Genomic DNA, 22,385 nt, shown 5'->3' on the forward strand with positions numbered 1-22,385 from the left:
AGAATATGCAGTATGCATGGGGGCACTGATAAATGTATACAAAATTTTGAAGATTTCTGTCTTCTGGGTTGTTGCGCTGTGTAGGCTGGTAGATGTTTACCAACGTTTCAGAGGTCATACTGCTACCGTCATCAGGGCGATGACCTCTGAAACGTTGGTTAACATCTACCAGATAAACACAGCGCAACAACCCAGAAGACAGAAATCTTCATACTCACCGCTGTGAATCTTATATACAAAATTTTGTTTGGAAACCTTGAAAGGGAGAGACCACTTGGAAGACTAAGGTGTAGATGAGAGGATAATGTTAAAATAGATAAGGGAAATAGGATTCTGGCTTGTGGATTGGTTTCATCTGACTCAGGATAGGTGCCAGTCACAGGCTGTCATGAACATGGTAATGAACCTTTGGGTTCCAGAAAATGCTCTTTAGGAAGGACGCTGCTCCATGAAGTTTGTTGGTTGGCATACCATGTTTGACTCCCGGTAGGTCAGAATAGGTTTGTTTAGATTAGTTTAGCTTAATTTAGACTTTTTCTTTTACATGGGAAGCATAACAGCTAAGAAATTAGTAACTATTTCTAGAATTTTATCAGTCTGGGAAATACCGATTGAAGTGGAGACTGGAAGAAGACTGATGGGATGTTGATGTTGGTGTTGTGGTTTGTAATGCCATGAGGACTTGTTGGTTGATACCAAATATTTGGAGGGTACACTGTATTAAATCCCTGACCATAGTGGCAATATGTACTTCTGAAACATTGGCATCTATTTATAAGACCACATGGTATTACAATCCAGAAGATCAACCAACATCAACATCTTCAGCACTTTGAGGATCTGAAATCTCAAGACTTTTTGCCTTTAAGAAAAATAAATTATGATGCCCTTGGTTATATACATCTGAATTTAGATTTACATGTACAAATAAATAAACAAATATGATTTTTTTTACAATCATAACAAAATACATTTTGCAGAATGCAGAAATTACAAACCTGTATTTTACCATTTATAAATTTTCCTTAGTAACTGTACTTGAAAAGTGTATTACATAAACCTGTAAAGAATTTCCTATATAAATGCCATTCAGCAGTCCTGTGAACAGAGCATCTAGTGTTCCATACCTGCCTCTCATGTTCATCTTCATCAGCATGTACATTATCAGCACAGTTAGAAAACCTTGCACTGCTAAGAATAAACATGATAAGCAGCAATGTATGCACATATTGCTGAAAGCAGTTTTCAGTGACAACAGCAGGTTTTGCATTCTTATGTGTAAAAAAATGGTCAATATAGTGTACACTGAGCACATCTTATGTTCCAAACATTTGCTTCCAGTGAAGATTGAGATATAATGAAAACAAGTCTAGTTCTCTTTGCATATTACAACAAAAGCAATGAAGCCCCAAGGCGAAGTAATGAAAGAATTACAAATTTTACAGAAAATCAGATTTTCTGCATTGTTACAGAAGGGATTGGAAAGAAATATTTGATAAGATTTCTCCCCCCAGTATCAACCCAGAAAACAGAAATCTTCATACTCATCGCTGTGAAAACCTCAAATCTTACAACTCAGAAAATGTTGACATTTTTGCATCTTGCATGTTGTTTTACAGTTGTCATATAAAATAAGCCATCTTTATACACATTACCATGAGAACCTCAAATCCTACAAGGTATTAGAAATGAGATATTAATTATATTAGTGCCTACATTTCTGTTTTAAATGTACCCATAAAATATGTTTGGAAATGTGTCAGTTTGAATAGTGTGTGGTATTGATTTAGTAGTTTGGTAATGGTGGTTATGTGAGGGGAAGACGGTATGGAAAATGAAAGAATATTATGCTGAGCTGGGTCTGAGATTTTAAGGTTGATTGGTAGATTTGCAAGATGTCATGTTGGGGACCACAGGATGAATATTATCGATGAGAGTGAGCACTGATTGAACGAAACACAGTGGGATATTTTAATATTTTTAAACAGAAATCTAAAAAACTTTTGTGTGTTTTTGCAGGGACCCCCTGGTCCCCCAGGCCAAACAGGACCAATAGGACAACAAGGATTTCCTGGAATGGAAGGTCTTCCAGGACCAAAAGGGGACAAAGGGGACCCAGGTCCACAGGGACCTAGAGGACCGAAAGGAGACAGGGTAAGAACTGACAAAAACATGAACATTGTAGTTTACTTGTCATTTCTACTTTTAAACATGGATGCATGGTTCATTTAGTTGTAAAGGTAAAGAAGAAAATCTCAGTAATAAGGTTTAAACAGAGCTTGTATGAAATGTCTTGAAATCTGCTCTTATGATTTACTTTTGCCTAAAAGAGCTTTGAAAAAGAAACCTTTTCAAATTTTCATTCTTGGATTTATAAATGTTATGCTGTTTATGTCATATTAAATTCTATTGCAATTTTAATGTGAGGTATAAAATAAATACATTTTTATTTTCCTATAATGGTCTTCAAAGACCAAGAAGTTATAGAAATGATTTTTAATCCCAAAAAGATATTTTCTAAGTGATATGTACCATACCATATTTCACACATTCCGTATTATTGCTTTCACTCTGATCATTAGAACACAGAACAGAACACTGTGCATCACGGACATAACAGCATAATGTAATATCAGTTTTCTTACCTCTCAGTCAGTATATTGATGTAATTTAGGCTAACCATAACAGAGTATTATGTCTTAGTCTTTAACATTTTTATTTTAAATATAAGAACACTGAAATCTGTAAGGATGAAATATTGTACAGGGATCTAAACTCTTACATGTGGTGAGTGAGTGATTATTGGTTAAGCACAGTCTACCGACTCACATATTTTTACTAGCAGTGAAGATGTTAAAACTGACAAACAAAAACTGCCTGCTGTGCTGAAGAGACCTACGAGGTTGATATTGATAGTATGCAGAACATCTAGTTATTTTTATGTGAATTTTTGGGATAGCATATGAAATGAGAAGATTTTCTGAGGATGGCGAAAGGATTTTCTTTTGACAGTTGTAGTTACTGATTACAGTATACAACATATACAGAAGAATAGACATGATTACCCTTTGAAACCCAGTGGTAGCTAGTGTATTTCATGACTGTATCATTAATGTTGTACTAACAAATTTCAACTGAGTTTAAAATTTTCTACGAATTTATGTTGTTGTTGCTGAGACCACTGCTGTTATTAATACCGCTATTTTTATTGCTGCTACTGTTTTTATTATTGCTGTTTTTTAGTTGTTCCCGTATTGAGGATATCTCATATTATGCAATACAGGGTAGTTTGAATTTATAATTTATTATGACTGTTTTAGGGTAAAATGGGAATGCCTGGTTTCCCTGGCATAAATGGCATACCTGGTGTGCAAGGTCCACCAGGTTCACCAGGTCTTCCTGGCTTGGATGGCTGTAATGGAACTGATGTAAGTTCACAGCATACAGAACAAATTATAAATTACTTGTTATGTACATATTGTGCAAGGACATGATAATTGGTGAGTATGAAGGCTGAACTGCAATGTTCGTTGAACATTTTAAAATGAAATGAGAAAGAAAGAACAGATTTCATTGTTTGTTTGGAATTAATTTAAGAAATATGGAAGTATCCAAAATTTTATTATGGATACTGAATATTAATAGCAGAGTACAGGTTTACAATTTCTCCATTGAAAGACCCAGATGTGATATGAACTCAGGAAAAAAGAAAGTTGAGAGAACTTTGAATAATAAAATCTGACTTCCATTGGTATTAATAATAAGTATAGAAGAGATTTAGTTGGAGGTACTTGAATGTATATGAGTTTTGAAGTTGTGATGATGGTGAAGATGTTGATGTACTTTTATTGAGTTAAAATGGCTTGAACAGCACTTTTAGTGGTGCTGTTATGCATGCGAACTTATAAGTTTTCTCACATATATAATCACTTGTCAAGTTCAAATCAGGACTTCTAATAGGTGAAACCCACATATAGTATTCTGATTTTTTTGTGTATGTTGCTACCCCTGCACCCAGTGGGAGATGTTTGGGTGGAATGTTATGTGAACTATGAAGTGCTTTCTAATGGACTGTAATTTGTGTTTTTGTGGCTATTGTAGGGGCCTCCTGGAATTCCTGGCTTGCCAGGAGAGCAAGGCCCTAGAGGTTTTCCAGGATCTCTTGGTGGAAAGGGTGAAAAAGGAGAGGCTGCCTATGCTGGTCTGTTTCCAAAAGGACAGAAAGGAGAACCAGGTTCAGATGGAGTGAGAGGACCTCCTGGTCCACCAGGAACCTCGGGAGAAGCTGGATATCCAGGACCAAAAGGGGAAATAGGTCCTGTGGTATGTTTGACTTTTTTTGCTGTGAAGAAAGAATAATGAATTTTATGATATTCTTTTCCTCTGCACATCACATTTCAGTAATGCAACTGAGCAAGGTAGAAGATTCGCTCATATGCTCTCTTCCTTCTAGGAGTACCTGGTTTGAATTCTGGTCTTAGATTGAACTATAGTGATTTAAGGTTTTTGTGGTTTTATTCAATCCCATTTTTCAAATATTGTGACAGTACCTTAACAGAAATCATGGCTATTTCTTGCTAGTCATTCCAATTCAGTCTTAAAAATCTTCCTTTTATCTTATTTGACACTACATAATTTCTGTGGATGATGAAATAAGTTACAAATTAATGAAGTAAATACAGTAATGCAGAGCCCACAACTTCAGAAATCTTGTAATTAAGATTGGGACTTAAAGAAGGAGTCCTATGAATCCCGTAAACTAGGGCTCACATCTTCCATTTCTGTCTAAATCTCGATTTTAATGACAATGGGAGTTGTTTTATACTTTGTTCAAGAACAACCTACGTTATTCATGCCATCAATGTGCTAACACATTTTAACACACACATTTCCGCACAGACTTCGTAGAAACATCTATAATCATGCTATATTTCGTTTACTAGCTACAGTTGTTCAGTACTTATTGTATAAATAAAATTTCCATGGTTCACATCATCTTTGTTTTCCTTTTTCATTCAAAATTCCATTTTATATAAATACACATGTGATGCCTTTATCTGTATTATACAAATACACATGCTTTACATAATTTTTTAACTTGTATACTCTGACATTGCAGGGGCCAACAGGACCTACTGGCATAAAAGGAGAAAAAGGCAATATGGGTGTTGGATATGAAGGACAAAAGGGACAGAAAGGAAATAAAGGTGAAATAGGACCTGTTGGAAGTCCTGCAACTCTCCCATACACAGGGCCAAAGGGCCTCACAGTTGGACCTGTAGGAGATAAGGGTGATAAAGGGGAAAGAGTAAGAATGAACATTTGTCTTGTAGATTCTTTTAAAAAAATAAGTAAAATAAAAATAAAAAGTGCTTCATAAACAATGTGTTCTTCTTCAAACATTTATACATGCATATGATTTCTCTCACTATAGGGGGAAACTGGACCTTATGGACAAAAAGGAGAACCTGGCATGACTGGAGATCCTGGTCTTCCTGGAGAGTTTGGAATGAAAGGAGAGAAAGGGTTGCCTGGTGCTCCAGGAAGTAGAGTGAGTGTGTTATATATTCATTGTTATATGCATAGAAGTATGTATTTCAGTAGCCTTGAAACTGTGCAGATATTGATTAGGTTGGTGGTAAATAAAATTGTGTACCATATTTCATAATTAATTAATTAATTTCTCATATAATTATGCACTCTTGTTGTTTGTTATTGGTGGACAGGGTGCTAACAACTCCTCACGATAAAATATCAACATGTTATAAAGTACAAAACGAACACAAATTATCTGAGTAGTTTCAGATATTTATTTAACAAAAACTATACAGAAATGAAACTTGCATCATTAGAAGGGGAAGTTCAGAAAGTTTTGTAACATGTTGGAGAAGTGAAGTAGCTCCAGTGATGGCTGTTCCCTTTTGTAATGCCTGACAATGAATATGTTAATATGTTTTAACGAAACCTTGAAGTATGAAGTGTGTATTCTTTTTTTGATTTATTAGCATAATTAATTCCTGTGTAGTAGAAATTGTAATGATTATTTTCCATTTTGAGGCACTGAATTACACATGTTCTGTTACATTTCAAGCGTTACAATGGATGGTCCATGGCATGTAGGTGATAGAATATGTAAGGTATGAAGAAGTAATTGTCTCTGTAGTAGATGTGTTTGAATGTAGCATTTTCAACAACAGTTGTTACATGTGAAGAGACACTCTGTCTAATGATGCTGATTTATGATCCTGGTTTAATGTAGTTCAGAACTCATGGTATTTTTAAACCATCCTATTTTCTATTTTCCTTTTCTGAAGAAAACAGATTAGTCACTCGGTTATGAAATTCAGTACTTCCTGCTAGCAACATCTGATTTCCTTTTGATAAAGTTTTGTTTGTCCTTTCAGTATCTATATATAGCCATCACAGTACAAACACAGGCCCTATGTCCTGGTGTTAGTGTACAGAGATTTCTTAGTGTATCTTCTATTTAAGGAAATTTGACTCTCAATGACAATTATCAGTTGGAACAAAAATGCTACAAAGAATATCATGATTAATTTATCTCCATTTCTACTCAGCATATAACAGTAAACACTCATGAAAAAGAAGTATTACTTGTTTGCTACTTCATCTATGAGGTACATACAATAAACTGCTTGCAGTTCTGCAATTCATTGTTTCTGTATGCATGCATTCAAAACATTTTTCTTTTGATGTAGGGTCGTGATGGTTTCCCAGGACCTCCTGGACCTATAGGGCAGAAGGGTGATCGAGGATATGATGGGCTTGATGGCTTAAGTGGAAGGCCTGGATTGAAAGGAGAGCCAGGACTTGATGGTCTGTCTGGACCACCTGGATTACGCGGACCACCTGGACCTCCAGGAGTAAGTATTCATTCATAATGGCAAAGTGCTGTAAACTACAGAAAATGTTTTGTAGTTTGAAATACTTGTACATATCATAATGTGTCCTATATCTGCTTTAAATTATGCCATAATATTTATATCTTATAGGTATATCACTTTTTTCTCCTTGGTAATTGATGGCCTGGTAATTTAGGAATCTAATATTCCACTTGTTCATAATAATGTTGTTTAGTATACTTGTGTAAAGGTCAACTTCGTACTAAATTTGTTAAAAATGTTTTATTAGCATATGTGGAGAAACAAGGACTACTGAATGTTTCAGTAGGAAGTAAATTTGCATTCTATTGTGAAAGTAGGTAACCAGGAGTAATATGAAACATCATTGCTTGACAGTCCTTCTCAAACTATGTTCTGCAGATCTCAGATTATAATTTTAATTCTTTGAATATATAATTATTTTCATATGACTCACATTTGTAAAAGAAATGCATAATATAAATGACATATCTGCCCCATTTGTCCAAATGTTTATTCTCTAAAATTTCTTAATTAATTTTGATGACATTTGATATTAGGGGTCTGTTTCATTGCTTTAAATTTTTTGTTTTTGTTTTAGTCCAGTATAAGTCCAGCCTGAACAGTAAACTCCAATAAAACTGTTGATTTTATTAAAACAACTCATTGTTCAAGAAATAGTGTAAAATATAATCTCATTACATCCACAACTTATATCTGAAACATTCTGATAGTATGAATATTTAATGAAACACAAGAATTAATAATGTCTGACCCCTGTAAAAGTAAAGCTGTCCTGCTACACGCCATAGAGGCACTTGGTGGGGGTACAACTCTTAATTATTCTTAACCTTAGCACTAGATGGGGTGAGTGGTTAGCATCATGCCCCAGCCATGCTCTACCCCTGGGAAAAAACTCCCTGGTACCTACTGGATAGGAGGCTGGGTGGGCCTCAGAGCTAGTCTCGATGCAGAGGCTTGAAGAAAAATCTTTTGTTCTTCCTGTTTTTCTTAGGATTTGTTCTCAGCTGACTTAATGGAAAATAATTGCTGATATTTTCAAATGATTTTAACTGAAGATGTGACTTTTTACATTAGGGTGGGAAGGGAAGACCTGGTCTTCCAGGGCCACCAGGCCCAAGAGGATTTCCTGGACCTACAGGACCCAAAGGTTTAGATGGATATCCAGGAGAATCAGGACCTCGAGGACCTCCTGGAAATCTAGGAGGACCAGGGTTGCCAGGAACACCTGGGACAGAAGGCTTACCTGGTGATAAGGGGGGTAAAGGGGAGCCAGGTCTGCCAGGTAAGATGATTGGTGTTTTAGGTATCTTGAGGATTCAGCATCATTAGAGTTGAAATTGCAATGTGTCAGTTATCTTCATCACATCAAAATATTCTGTGCAGTCACCTTGTTATATTTAGTTTTCTTGTAATATTGTAGGTTTTCCTGGGGATACTGGTCCTAGAGGCTTTGCTGGGCCACCAGGTCCACCAGGACCCCGTGGATTTTCAGGCGAGAAGGGCCTGTCTATAGTTGTGAGTATTTTTTAAACCCATATTAGTACCATACATTTTTCTTAATAATGTAGTTACCTTGTTAGACTGAGAAACTGTAAAGTAAATTATTGATGCAATGTCTAGTGTCATTTTAGGTTATCTTCTCTGTTATAATGACAGTATATGAATAATGAAGTTCTTGTGGGAAAATGGATGATTCAAGAGAAATTTGATTTGGTAGTATTTTATTAAATTCTTGGATTGGTCATTCTTTAAATCATGTATACCTGGTCTCTTGAATGATAAGGCTTTGAGGTATTATGTACAATATATAAACATGATGACATTCATATATAAGATTCACTTTTGCTTCTAGCCTAGCAGAAAAAGGACACATTTATAGTTGATAACTATCTGAAATTTTAGAGTCTATGTGGAAAGATGTTTTTTTATATAATTCAATTATACTATATAAGGATACATTTTAAGAGAAGATACCCTATGTGTTGTAAAATAATTATTTTACATTAAATTACAGAACAAGTTTAAAGTTTTTGCTACTTGTACCATGATATTTCTTTGTGTAATAAGATGTTTTATCAATGTAGAATTAAGAAAACATCCCCTATAATTAAATTATAGAATAGCTAACATGTTGTAAGTTTTATAATTCAAAATATTGACATGCATGTGTATGTTAAAGTATATTCACACAGTGCTACATATTTCAGTGTACAAATTACTTTGGGACATATTTTATCAGTGAAAGGTTATCCTGATCATTTAATTCAAATGACAAGGGAGACATATAAAGACATGGTCATCAGGACTGACAGAGGGGAATTGATAAGCTTTACACAGTGCATAAGACAGATATACCACTACCACCATGCTTTTTTTTTATATATATATATATATATACACACATTGACACAGCTGTCCAAAAATGGCAAATGCAGATAAGAGTAAAGCTTGAATAGGGAATAATTGTTTTAAGAACTTTATTATTTGCTGATGATCAAATTATGTTTGCAAGAACAAAAGAAGGTAATTAAGTGGCTACTCAACAGAATATCAAATTATAACATAGAAATGTCAGCTGAGAAAATTAAAAGCATTGTCTTTTGTGGCAAACTTCAGACAAAATCAAAGATTAGGATAAATGATAAAACTTTCAGAACTTCATTTATTAAGGTTGTGGTATATATCTCATAATTGTGGCTGACCTGACAGAGATCCATAAATTTCAGAGCATGTATATGGTATAATAAGGTGTACATTAAAAAATAAAACTATGGAATGATATAACACTTTAATATCACAGTGTGATCGCAGCACCTGTACTTATGCATGGTTCTAAGAATTGGGTCATTATTAGAGCAGACAATAATAACAGCAGTATGTGTCTGGTCAAACCTTCAAAGATTAAGTACAGTACAACTATTCAGCTGCCCTTAGGCATTATTTTTGTGAATGAAGAAATTTGTGAATACAGACTTTATGGGCATAAATACAGTATGATTATTTCAGCGGTATGTTATCAGACTTCCCTACCTTCAATGGCCTCAACTGACTCAGGATTACTTCGGAGGTCATGGATTCCTATTCGAAAGTTGTTCTCTCTGAGTCCCTCTATACACTCCTTCAGTTTGGCCCTAACATTTTGAATCACTCTGTATATTTGATTCATAGAACCAAGACGAACTGGACCTACAAATCCAAAGGAATCTGAGATGTTCGAGGACCAAGAAGATGCTGGAAAGACTCCTGATGAGACAGATAAGGCCATCTGTTGTCTATCTTGAAGATGATGCTTACCTTCTCTCTGTGCATCTCTTCTTTTTAAGGGACCAAAAGGAATGGATGGTGCTCCTGGGCGAGATGGTGTAAAAGGTCTGAAAGGAGAAAGAGGATATCCTGGACCTCGAGGAATTCCTGGAGATTCTCAACAAGGGATTGCTGGTCCTCCAGGATTAATTGGACTCCCTGGAGAAAAGGGCAGGGATGGAAGACCAGGCACACCTGGGTATCCAGGTACAGAAATGTTTGTAGACTGAATTTTTAGTTCCTCACAAACACATTATTTACACAATTGTAGTTATTTTTAGTATATAATATATAATATGTTACTCAGATACTAGAGAAAAAATGGGATTTCGGTGGGACCGTACATCAGTTATTTATAGATTTCAAAAAAGCCTATGACTCTGTGAAGAGAGAAGTGCTATATAATATTCTTATTGAATTTGGTATACCAAAGAAGCTAGTGGGTCTAATAAAAATGTGCTTAAATGAAACCTGTAGCAAAATTCGAGTAGGTAAATATGTATCTGAGACATTCCTCATCAAGAACGGTTTAAAACAAGGAGATGCTTTGTCTCCCGTGCTCTTTAACTTTGCGCTAGAATACGCCATCAGGAAGGTCCAAGGTAGGCAGGAGGGTTTGCAATTGAATGGGACACATCAGCTATTGGCATATGCTGATGATGTTAATTTATTGGGGGATGATATAAATACAATAAAGAGGAACGCAGAAGTTTTACTAGAGGCTGGTAGACAGGTGGGGCTGGAAGTAAATTCAGAAAAAACTAAGTACATGTTAGTATCTCGTCATCAGAAGACAGGCGGGCAAAATTATGTTAGGGTGGCTAATAAATCCTTTGAAAGGGTTACAAAGTTCAAATATTTGGGAACAACAATAACAAATCAAAATGATACTTGTGAGGAAGTTAGGAGGAGACTAAATTCCGGAAATGCTTGCTACTTCTCAGTCCAAAATATTTTGTCTTCCCGTCTGATTTCTAAGAACCTGAAAATTAAAGTATACAAAACAATAATCTTGCCTGTTGTTTTGTATGGGTGCGAAACATGGTCTCTCACTCAGAGGGAGGAACACAGATTGCAGGTGTTTGAGAATCGGGTGTTGAGGAGGATATTTGGGCCTAAGAGGGAAGACGATGGGGCGTGGAGAAAACTGCAAAATGACGAGCTTAAAAATCTGTACTGCTCCCCCGGTATTGTGAGGGTGATTAAGTCGAGAAGAGTGAGATGGGCGGGACATGTAGCGCGCATGGATGGGACAAGAGGTGTGCACCGGGTACTGGTTGGGAAACCTGAAGGGAAGAGACCGCTGGGGAGACCTAGACGTAGATGGGAGGATAATCTCAGGCGGGATCTATGGGAGATAGGAGTTGAAGGAAACTGGATTTTGTTGGCCCAGGACAGGGTCCGGTGGAGGACTTTGGTTAATTCGGTGATGAACCTTCGGGTTCGGTAAGCCATCTAGTTAGTTAGTTAGTTATATAATATGTTACATAGATGTTTGATTCTGAATGGAATTATAAATGAATGTAAACACTACTTAGGAAACTCTAAATATGAACGTGACAGCTTTAATTTTTGTACCTGCCTGATCAACATTATTGTAATGGTAATGAAGAATGGGAAGTCAAGAGTAATGAGTAAGAGTTGAAATAAATTTCATGAGGCACATTGTATGTTATACCCAAACCAGTCATAAAGGACAATGAGACATAATACCAAACGTTGTGGTTGTGTGGCTAGCACCATTTCTTTGTATTTGGGAGGTCCTATGTTCATATCTCGTTTTAGAGACCAGATATCCTGACTGAATTTTTCATGGTTTACCTCAATTCCTCTTTGTGTTGGTGATATTTGATCATCTTTTTGGAAGATGAGTAATGTTATCACAAGGACCGAAGTGTGTAAATATCTTTATTTTATAATTTTGATATAGCATCACGTCGTCCCGCGCTGTAGCCGTGCGGTCTGAGGCATCATGCTTCGGACTGGCGATACGGAATGCGCGCTGGTTCGAGTCTCAGGGGAGAAATTTTCTCATGAGGTTTCGACCAGTGTATGGGACTGGTGCCAACCCAGCATCGTGAGGAAATTGGGGAGCTACAATTGGTAGTGTAATCTGGTCATGAAAACTAGCAATGGCTGGGGGTTCATCGTGCTGACCACACATCACTTTGTATCTGGTTGGATGATCGTTCACCTCTGCTTAGGCATGTGAACGTGAGGCCAGCAGTCAAGCTAGTTGGCTTTGGCTCTCTGGAGCTGTTACGCCATGGATTTTTTATAGCATCACATCAGCAGAGTGAAACATTTGGTAAATTTAGTCTGTTTTCATTTTGTTTGCAGGTTCACCAGGTGACAAAGGTGAAATTGGAGGTCGTTGTCAGGACTGCCATCCAGGATCTCGGGGAGAGAAGGGTGACAGAGGTCTTGATGGAATTGCAGGTCAGCAAGGTCCACGTGGTCCTCCAGGAGAAAGAGGATATCCAGGAGAGGTTGGACAGGATGGAGTTCCAGGCCCATTTGGACCCCCTGGACGTCCTGTGAGTATATTTTCTTGTTCAGTAATAGTCATAGAGTGGTCTTGTCAACCACAAACCATGTGATAGACTACATGCAGCAGTAATGAAGATCACAAAACCTACAAAATTAAACAAGGAGTTTACAGTAAAGATCTTGTGGGCTGAATATTATTGAAGCAATAATAAATCGTTATGACTCCCACAGCCTGTCATTGTCCTTATTCATCCTTTTGGCTGGTTTTTCATTATTTTCTACATTGTGAATGTTTTGCAAAGAATATGGAAGGAAGTGATGACATCCTTTTAAGATACTACCCAAGTGTTTTCCTGGAATGACTAGGGAACACAAAAAAACTCTCCAATAAGATAGCCACCCTCGGGGTCCATATTTTAACTGGAGACCTCTCAGATATGAAGCAGAAGTGCTGATGTCTCTACCACAAAGTCGGTAAAATATTTTTGAAAATAGCGTTTGTAAATGTAGTCAAGAAATAATTAAATGATGAACTTAGTTTAATGTGACATGAGATACACAGCACAATTCAGCATACTATTTGAAATACTGAATCCAATTCCTGTATCCCTGTTACGCTTTCTCTGTAATGTGTTGCTTTCATTGTTGCAACATTATCATTACTGTGTTCTGTAATAGATGAAAGAGGTCATTATTATTTGAAATCAGAATTAAAGATCAACTCTTCAGTCTTCATTGTATTGATGTTGAAAGAAAGTTTTACCATGGTGGTAGCAGCTAAACTACTGGTTTTTAGATGTATTTAACCAAGTTCATAGGGCATAAAACATGTTTTACCTCATCAAAGGTCTTAGCAGTAAGCCTAACAAGTAACAGAGTACATTTCACATACAGTAGGACCAGTCTGCTTGTAATATTACATGCTCAGAAAATTATCCATTCATGCACATTTGTTACAGTCTTCATGGCTAGTCATTGTGATTAAAAACTTAAACTTACAGAAAAAACCTTGGCTGCTTGTATATTAAGAGTTAACCATAAAATACTTTGTAGGGTCAACCAGGTATTTTAGGCCCACCAGGTGCCCCTGGAGAGAAAGGAAACTCTGTTCTCGTCCCTGAGAATCATACAAATGGATCTAAAGGTGATAAGGGTGACAGAGGGGAACCAGGGCGTGAAGGCGTACCAGGACCAGTAGGACCAATTGGACAACGTGGGAAAGATGGTCTGCAAGGTTTCCCAGGTGCAAAGGGAGAACCCGTAAGTTGAAATACACTCTGACTCCATGGTACTATGTCTTCTTTGACCAGTTGATAGTTATTTATCTGGCTAAGGAATTCCTTGCTTCTGTAGAACCTATGACCATGAATTCCAGGAAATGGATGCTATCCTAGTCATTTAATCAGTACATTTCACATCCATGTTGTTTCAAGTATTTACATTTTAAATATAACAAATTAAAACTGGCATTTCATGATTGAGTTTTACCTAATACCCACTTTTGCTCTCCCAAAAAAAGGCACTTATCTCATTACAAACGTTAACCCTGAGTCATGCCTCATGGCTCGGAGTGGTCTATCCCCCCCCATCTCCATGATCTTTGGAGATGCAGGGTTTGGTGCCCTAAAGAGGCAGTGAGGCAGGAAGTCTGTGTGTGTCCGCCGAGCAGGGTACTTTGCTGGAGGGAGCCTGACTATGGAAGATCAGCTGGTTAATACTGTTTAAGGAAATAATTCCTGTTGATGCTGAGAATGATGCAAAATCCAGAAATACAAAATTCAGTGTTATTTCTTATTAAAGAAGGTGGCACATATAGTTACAACTTGGCTTTGAAGGGTTAAACAGATTCTGCACTATTGTATGTAAAAGAAAAGTCCTAGTACTAAGCACATTACATGTTAAATTCTTAAATTATAATGAAGCTGACTCAGTTTGCCTCAAATATCGAAATTGCCTCTAACTTTCTGCATTCCTAATTTTCTTTATTTAGGGTGAAAGAGGTTTCCCAGGCCAAGATGGTATTCCTGGTGAACCAGGCTATCCAGGGCCTAAAGGTGAAAAAGGACTCAGCATTAAAGGAGAATCAGGCATTCCAGGGAGAAGAGGAGAGAAAGGGGACAAGGGTCAACCTGGACTTTATGGTGTGAAAGGAGAGCCCGGTTTCTGTCCACCTCCACCTTTCAACCTTACTGCAGGTTTGAAGGGGGAGCAAGGAGCTCCAGGTGACAAAGGAGAACCAGGCCCACCTGGCAGGGATGGATATCTTGGAGACAGAGGGTTGCAGGGTTTACAGGTAAATTACAGTCAGCGACTTCTCTGAGACAAAGGCAGAGCTTTCTTGGGCTGGAAGTGAACAAAATGGGTTACAACTTTAATAACTGTATTACAACAATCACTGCTGTGACATTTTGTAATTGTTTATAATCCTTATGATTGTAACAGTTGATAATACTGTGTATCTGTTAGATACTCGTTTTGATCAGTTATTAAACAGAAAGGCATTTGAAGAGATTTAATAAAACAATTGCAACCCCTTTGTTATGGTTGTGGAGTTCTGATGCTTATGTATTGATAATATTTTAGGACTACATTGTATTGTATGGAATGTGAAGCATCTAAAAATTAGGAACTGCTGTTCAATTATTTTGAACAACCTACAAACAAATGTGGTTTGTGAGCACTTTATATTGGTATATAAAATTTTATGCAGGCATAAGTTACAGTGTCTGTTGTTTGATGTAGGGTGAACAAGGATCAGCTGGTCCACCAGGTGTGCCAGGACCTGTTGGTCCTCGAGGATTACCAGGTCCGCGAGGTGACAAAGGTGAGACTGGACCCATGGGGTTCCCAGGTGAACCAGGCAGAGATGGTAACAGAGGGCTACCAGGCTTAGCTTCAGCTAAAGGTTTGTATCTCTGTGTGTGTGCACATGCGTGCATGCGTATTTATTAGGTATGCTTATTGATAAGGAATTTCATATTTTTATATTGAAGACATTTATGTTGACAAACATTTTATCAACTCAGTTTTTTAAATTTAATCTTTTTTGTTCATTCTCTTACCATTTATTAAATTTTTATTATTTTACTGAGTACCATTCTAAAATTTTTGTATTTTACCACATAATTTTTAGTTTTGTCACAGCACAAGAAATTGATCACATCTGAAAGTAATCCATTTGTAAAATTTGAATTTTTTTTTAATCAAGTGAGCAAATACATTTTCTTTAAGTCTTTCTGGGGCAGGTGTTTAATATTTCACTAATGGTGCATAGTTTGGATTGTTTTACTTATGTTTGTAATATATATAATTTTCTATAGTATTTTTCAGCAGAATTGGTGGCTGAGTCAAGTTATACTCTTTGTGAGTGACCAATCAGCGCAAAGAAGGTCAGTTGGTAAGCAGGGAGACCTCAGTCTGTTCAGAAACGCCGTGGTAGAAGCATCGGCAGCTGTACTGCATTGTTGCCAATTCTTACATTTTCTTTGCGTAGTGTTGTAACCATTGGAATCCAGTGTTCTGCGATGCTACATCTGGCACCACTCTATGTTGTTTACTCACTATCTCGCCCCTCCACCTACCGCCACTACTTTCTACCATGGCACAGGGCATGTGATTGGCGCATGCTTCAGCTGCCAATTCGGCTGAAAACTGTTATAATAAATTAAAACAAAACAATATTCACATATGAGTCCTTTGTAACAGGTCTGAAAGGTGAACCAGGAATTTCTGCACCTGGGCCCCCAGGACCTCCTGGACCATATGGAGAAAAGGGAGAAAAAGGCCTGCCAGGTCCTTCTGGGAAATTTGGTATTCCTGGGAATCAAGGTAGGGATGACTGAATGGCCTGTTTAACCTTTATCATACTCTCATAGAGGATTATTTTGCTACTGGGGTTAATGGTTGAGTGGTATGATAGTGGAACGCATGACCAGATGGGTTGTACATGTACTTGTGATATATGGCCATTAAAGGTTAATGGGCTGATTAGTGGGTTTAAATTTTACTGAGCTGCACTGGTTATTTGCATTCTTTGCATGAAATGAACCCATGTAGGACTGGTTGTGTGTCTGTCCACATGCTGGATGGATTTTGATGAAATATGGTGAGACATTATACCAACGGATACCACCCCAAACTCTTGCTTTTCAATTTATTACAATCGGTAATATGAACATGGCAGATGCATGAACTTGTGAAGTGGGAAAGTGGGAGTAACACTAACACCACTTGATATGAGGTCATATAATGATATATGGCAATAGACCTTCAAAAATATTCAATCTATGTTTTAGTAATTCTTTATACAGTGCAAAACAACATGACAGCTGCATTGGATTTTATATGTATATGTATATATGACATATTATAGGCTGTGTATTACACATATTGAGTAATATGTATTATAGAAACAAAGTAAAGACCCTCTATTTGAAGCTATGCTGCTATCAATAATCAGTTTTCAGCAAACAATGCAATATGGAAGAAAGAAAACAATGTTTAAAGTGTATGTATTTTTAAAGATAATACTAGAAAGAATGCATATGGGATATTTTTACATCTATAATCTATTGATACAGTTATGTGGATGATACTATTGGTGACACTTGCATTGTATACACAATTTACTATAGTTTTCTAGAATAGTTACCAGAGGAAGGCTTTTGTGAATTATTATTATTATTATTGAGTGTTCTGTCTGACAACAGGTCCATTCTTCTGCCCAAAAAGAGTTTGCCAGTTTTCCCTATTCTCAGCTTCTCGTTTTAATTCCTGAAACTTCATCTTCTTTCCTTGTTTAAGGTCGTCAGTTAGCTGTATCAGTCTTCTTCCCAGTCCTCGCTTTCCTTCAACCTGGCCTTCGATGATATCACTCAGTAATCCATTCCTTCTCATAATATGTCCCAGCCAGTTAGCTTGCAGTAATGAATGTTTGGATTTGTAGGGGGCAGGTGGTTTCTTGACTAGATGAGCGACTGCCAGCTTTTCAAGATGGATGTTGCTCAATGGAGTGAGTGAGTTAGTATTTAGTTAGTTTGAGTGTTGTTTTTTCAGTTGGGTGGGTGGTTGATTGAGTGAAAGTGTTGTATTTGTGCTGGAGAACTGTGCAGGTAATCATAATTTTTTTTAAATGTTTCGATGATGATGTGAGATGATATTACTATTTGATAAAAATGTTATTACACTAAAGCATGTAGCAATGTGAACTCATTTACTTGTAATTTTCTGTCTTTGCTGAGTTGTAGCACAAAATTATATTGATACTAGATTTTACTTAACAGGATTGCCTGGATTCCCTGGTCCCAAAGGTGAACCTGGAAGGCCTGGTTTAGATGGTCTTCCAGGTCAAGTGGGATCTAAAGGTGATCGTGCCCCTATTGGACCACCAGGAATACCTGGAGTTTCTGGACAACCTGGTCATGATGGACGGAAAGGTATACAATAAATTGAAATGTAAATTTCAGGTTTTGTTTTTGGATATCTTAATCTTGCACTTGCACGCACACATACAGTGATTCAAAAGTCCATGTGCACCTGTAAGAACAAGTGTTTGTTATGGGAAGTGAGTCAGAAGTCCCTGTGCATGCATGTCCTAGATGGTGCACATGTTCTTTTAACAAACTGTGCTGTATGTTCATCATGAGAAATATATGTGTTATTGCAGGTGCATGAGAACTTTTAAATCAATCTGTGTTTATGTATTTTTTGAAGCCATGCCTCCTCTTTAACTTTACTCATTGCAAAATATAATTTTTAATAGTTTTTATGTAAACATTTGTAAGTTTTATCTTTAGTGTCATATTCAGGCCCCTTTACAGCTCAGTACATGTATATTGATTGTTAATGTTTTCCTCTTTTGCTCTTTAGCTAGTTCTATCCTGAAATTCACTGCCAGGAGTAGATTCAACCTGGCATGTTTACCATCATTCAGCACACATCTCTTATGTCTAAATTTTGTGATTTTTCCTCAAGTTCACTCTAAGGCCCTTTCTGTGGTATGACGCATATATGCTCATTTTACAGTGTTGGGTTATAAACTTTGAAAAGGGATTTGATGCTACTAAAAATAGCCTCAGGCACTGCTGTGTTTTTTTAAATACACACACCAGTCCCTAAGAACATGTTCTTCTTTGGTAGTCTGCTTTATAATAGGTGGGAAATGAAACAGTTCATAAGATGGATCCTAAAGGAATAGGATGTGAGGATGAGGACTCGATTCATCTGACTCAGAATAGGGTCCAGTGGCAAGTTCTTTTTAACACGATAATGAACCTTTGGTTTTTATGAAATGTGTTAGTTTTCTTGATTGGCTTTGATTATTTGTTAAGAAAATATACTGTAACCATGATAAACAGATATAACCTATAATGAGAACTTCAAAGCTTTCACAGAATACATAACTTTTTAAAAGAATTTTTGTAGAATTTAAAAATAACAACAGGGCAGCTTTGTGAAATTTATGTATTTAGCTTCATATTTTATAGCAAAAATTAATGAATAATTGTAGCTACTCATTTCATGTTTGATATTATGAAAATGGATCTTAATCTTAGTTTTCCATCTGTAGGGGAACCTGGTATAGTTGGTGAACCTGGACGTCCTGGCCTGCCTGGTTTCCCAGGAAGTAAGGGTGACAGAGGTGTACCTGGAGCTGATGGAGCTAAAGGATTTCCAGGACCCCGTGGAATGCCTGGTTTGTAATTTATTATGATTTACAATTGATTAACAAGAAAGTAGATTGTATTTAACTTTTTTATCTGTTATAAATTTTTGTATTTTTTAGCAGAAAAATTGTTCAAGGGAAATCAGTACAGAGGTCTCAGATAAATATGAACTTCTAATGAGAAGCTGAAGATAATTAGAATTAGTTATATTTTAGTATTTCTCCTAGTAGTGAAAGAAGGTTCAGTTGATTACATCTATGCCTTGCTTTTGCTAAGTACAAAATGTTGTATTCTTATGCTGTACTTGATACTGTTAGAGTACAATTTTGATATATTGTGCTGAAGAATAAAGGAAGAAACTTTTATTTCTAGGTGTCACTGGTACGCCTGGTCTTGATGGTTTCCCTGGTGAGAAAGGTGACAAAGGAGCCACTGGAATAAATGGTTTCCCAGGTGAATCTGGTCCTGATGGACCTCCAGGTCAACCTGGTTTCATTGGATCAAAAGGTGATATTGGATTACAAGGACCTCCAGGGTTGCCCGGGCCTGTTGGACTACTTGGTCCACAAGGCGAACCAGGTCTTCCAGGATTGCCGGTATGGATCTGCTATCTTTGCACATGTTACTGCATTCTGTTCTGCATTAGGAATATTGTGTACCATTGTATTTATTCTTTTAATGAGTCAGTTGGTAGAATTATGCAGTGAACCACAGTGATCTCTTAAGCTTCAATACCATTGCTGCAAGAACTACTAAAATTGCATATTTATTTTGTGTGATGATCAGTTTTTTATGCACATAAGATATGAAACAACCTTCTAATGGATTTTATTTTCACTTCTATTTACCTGCCAAACAGTCATTATCAAGGCTTTTATTGTATATGTATGCCACTGTAAATTATAAAATTAAAGAGGCATATATAACATTTTTAACATTGATGGCTGTAATAAAATACACTTAAAAGGGTTTAATTATTGATAGAGTTTATCATTGTTATTTGGTTAAAATTTTTGTATACACAATAAACATTTATGATGTATCTTATTTGATTTAGTTTTGATTATATACATTAAGCCCTTGAATATTGTAATTAAATCGAATATAATAGGGCATGAATTTATATTTGGCTTCTAATTTCTAATTTAACTCTGTTTTCAGGGCAAGAAAGGGGATGCTGGTCTTGTTTCTGAAAAAGGTCAGAAGGGAGAGCCAGGTTTACCAGGACTTAGGGGACCTGAAGGCTTCCGGGGTACTGATGGAAGACCTGGCTCAAAGGGAGAACCTGGGTTGCCAGGTATTGGCCGACAAGGACTTCCTGGCACGAAAGGGGAATCAGGTATTCCAGGGGAATCTGGAATTCCGGGAATACCAGGGCAGAAAGGTGTTTCAGGTGTACCAGGATTTCCAGGACTTAAGGGAGACACAGTAAGATTCTCTTTATTTCGTTAAAAGTCTGTTGTATGATCATTATTTTGTAATTTTCAGTGATGTGTGAATGATCAATCAGTTTATTTTCATCTTTTCCCTGGCCGTGAAATAATATAGTCAGTGAGGTTACAGATGTTGTGATCTGATCTAGCTGATGCATCGAGGCTGGTTCTCCATTGCATGTAATTCTTCTATAGACTCTGTGTTAAGAGACAACACTATCATGAAAAATGTTTGATTATGTTTGGATACAGAGGTCTCTGTAGAGTTATAGTTTCACATAACAGTATTTGTAGAATGAGATGTGACATTAAGATATTTCAACAGAAATTTAATTATGTTGAATAGCACTGCACTTTTAATGTACAAATAATGTACCAACTATGCCCCTTACATTTGGGCTCTGTAGTTCATGACTGTCATTTTCTAGTGATCTAAAAATTCTTACAAATGCATTTGGAAGAAATTATACTTCCTGTACTTAAATACTCTGTAGTAATTCCATCTGTATTCAGCTCCCATGGCTGTTATCTTCACCACATTTTGGAAGTAGATAATGTTCATCTACCTGTGATACTATGCTTATGGTGGTAAATCATAGATTGCTATCACAGCTTGAGTAAAATATTATCTTGGAATATGACTAATTATATCATTCGTAGTAGCATTCCTTCTGTCACAATCTGTTTATTACTTCTGCTACATTAAATACCACAAAACAGGCATTCACTTGCAGCTTAAGTAACTTGGATAGCCTTAAAATGAGTGATCAGAAAGTAACATGAATGAAGTTGTCTGTATTTAAGACCAGATTTTCCTTTCCTTCAACTCAAAATGTCACTCCCTGTCACATGCATTAAGCATCATTATATTCTTGTCACAAATCTTCAGAATTTTGGTGCACATGCTAGCCACACTTTCATTAGAAATCCATCATTGCTAAAATTCTTTTATTATACTTTTTGTCAGTTCTAATACATACTTATTATCCCTTTTACATATGCAGTGAAAGATCTGAGAAAGAATTTTGTGATTCTTACTAACCTCTACAGGTTTCTTCAGGATCTTTATGTGCTAATTCAACAGGGTCCACCAGGGCCAGCTGGAAACCCAGGGCTACCAGGATTAGATGGATTGCCAGGTCTGAAAGGAGAATCTGGTTTTCATGGTCCTCCAGGCCCATCCGGGCTAAAGGGAGACAAAGGCTTTCCAGGACGTGATGGATTGGATGGTCTGAAGGGTGACACTGGACAACCAGGTTGGTTTATCACAATTGTGTATACAGTAGGGATGAATACTGATATCCCACCACAGCAAAGTGTGCATGTCTGTACCCTTTAGTCACCACTGTATGGTAAGGGTAAGTTATTTATGTGCCCAAGTGTGTGCTCCTGAAAGTAATGTTGTATTTGAATAAAGTTTTATATATTCTTAACCTTGGCACCAGTGTAGGTGGATTTCATGCTTTACCTGCAGGAAAGAACTCCTGGTAATCACTTGAGAGCAGGTTAGGTGGGTCTTTGCACCATTCTGGAGTGGTGATAAAGAGAAACTGACTTTCTTGCTGGAAATCAAACCTCAGCTGTTCATT

General features: G+C 36.8%; 1 protein-coding gene across 2 annotated transcripts in view; it reads left to right on the top strand.

Annotated features, from left to right (window-relative positions):
* The window catches only part of Col4a1 (Collagen type IV alpha 1), a 74,106-nt gene that overhangs the window by 43,259 nt on the left and 8,462 nt on the right, over positions 1 to 22,385 (top strand). For both annotated transcript variants that reach the window (XM_087344956.1, XM_087344955.1), the window contains exons 4-22: positions 2,020 to 2,154; positions 3,321 to 3,428; positions 4,102 to 4,323; positions 5,120 to 5,308; positions 5,435 to 5,551; positions 6,720 to 6,884; positions 7,980 to 8,187; positions 8,326 to 8,420; positions 10,229 to 10,415; positions 12,549 to 12,745; positions 13,752 to 13,958; positions 14,689 to 14,991; positions 15,441 to 15,603; positions 16,404 to 16,526; positions 17,981 to 18,133; positions 19,267 to 19,392; positions 19,736 to 19,959; positions 20,525 to 20,791; positions 21,881 to 22,052. In XM_087344956.1, the coding sequence (XP_087201082.1) occupies positions 2,077 to 2,154; positions 3,321 to 3,428; positions 4,102 to 4,323; positions 5,120 to 5,308; positions 5,435 to 5,551; positions 6,720 to 6,884; positions 7,980 to 8,187; positions 8,326 to 8,420; positions 10,229 to 10,415; positions 12,549 to 12,745; positions 13,752 to 13,958; positions 14,689 to 14,991; positions 15,441 to 15,603; positions 16,404 to 16,526; positions 17,981 to 18,133; positions 19,267 to 19,392; positions 19,736 to 19,959; positions 20,525 to 20,791; positions 21,881 to 22,052 (3,304 nt within the window). In that variant the 5' untranslated portion in view covers positions 2,020 to 2,076. The remainder of the gene's footprint in view (positions 1 to 2,019; positions 2,155 to 3,320; positions 3,429 to 4,101; positions 4,324 to 5,119; positions 5,309 to 5,434; positions 5,552 to 6,719; positions 6,885 to 7,979; positions 8,188 to 8,325; positions 8,421 to 10,228; positions 10,416 to 12,548; positions 12,746 to 13,751; positions 13,959 to 14,688; positions 14,992 to 15,440; positions 15,604 to 16,403; positions 16,527 to 17,980; positions 18,134 to 19,266; positions 19,393 to 19,735; positions 19,960 to 20,524; positions 20,792 to 21,880; positions 22,053 to 22,385) is intronic.

This window comes from Zootermopsis nevadensis, unplaced genomic scaffold (genome assembly GCF_977971745.1).
Source record: "Zootermopsis nevadensis isolate Lab colony 2312 unplaced genomic scaffold, Znev_1.0 Znev_ptg000008l, whole genome shotgun sequence".
Lineage (NCBI taxonomy): Eukaryota > Metazoa > Arthropoda > Insecta > Blattodea > Termopsidae > Zootermopsis > Zootermopsis nevadensis.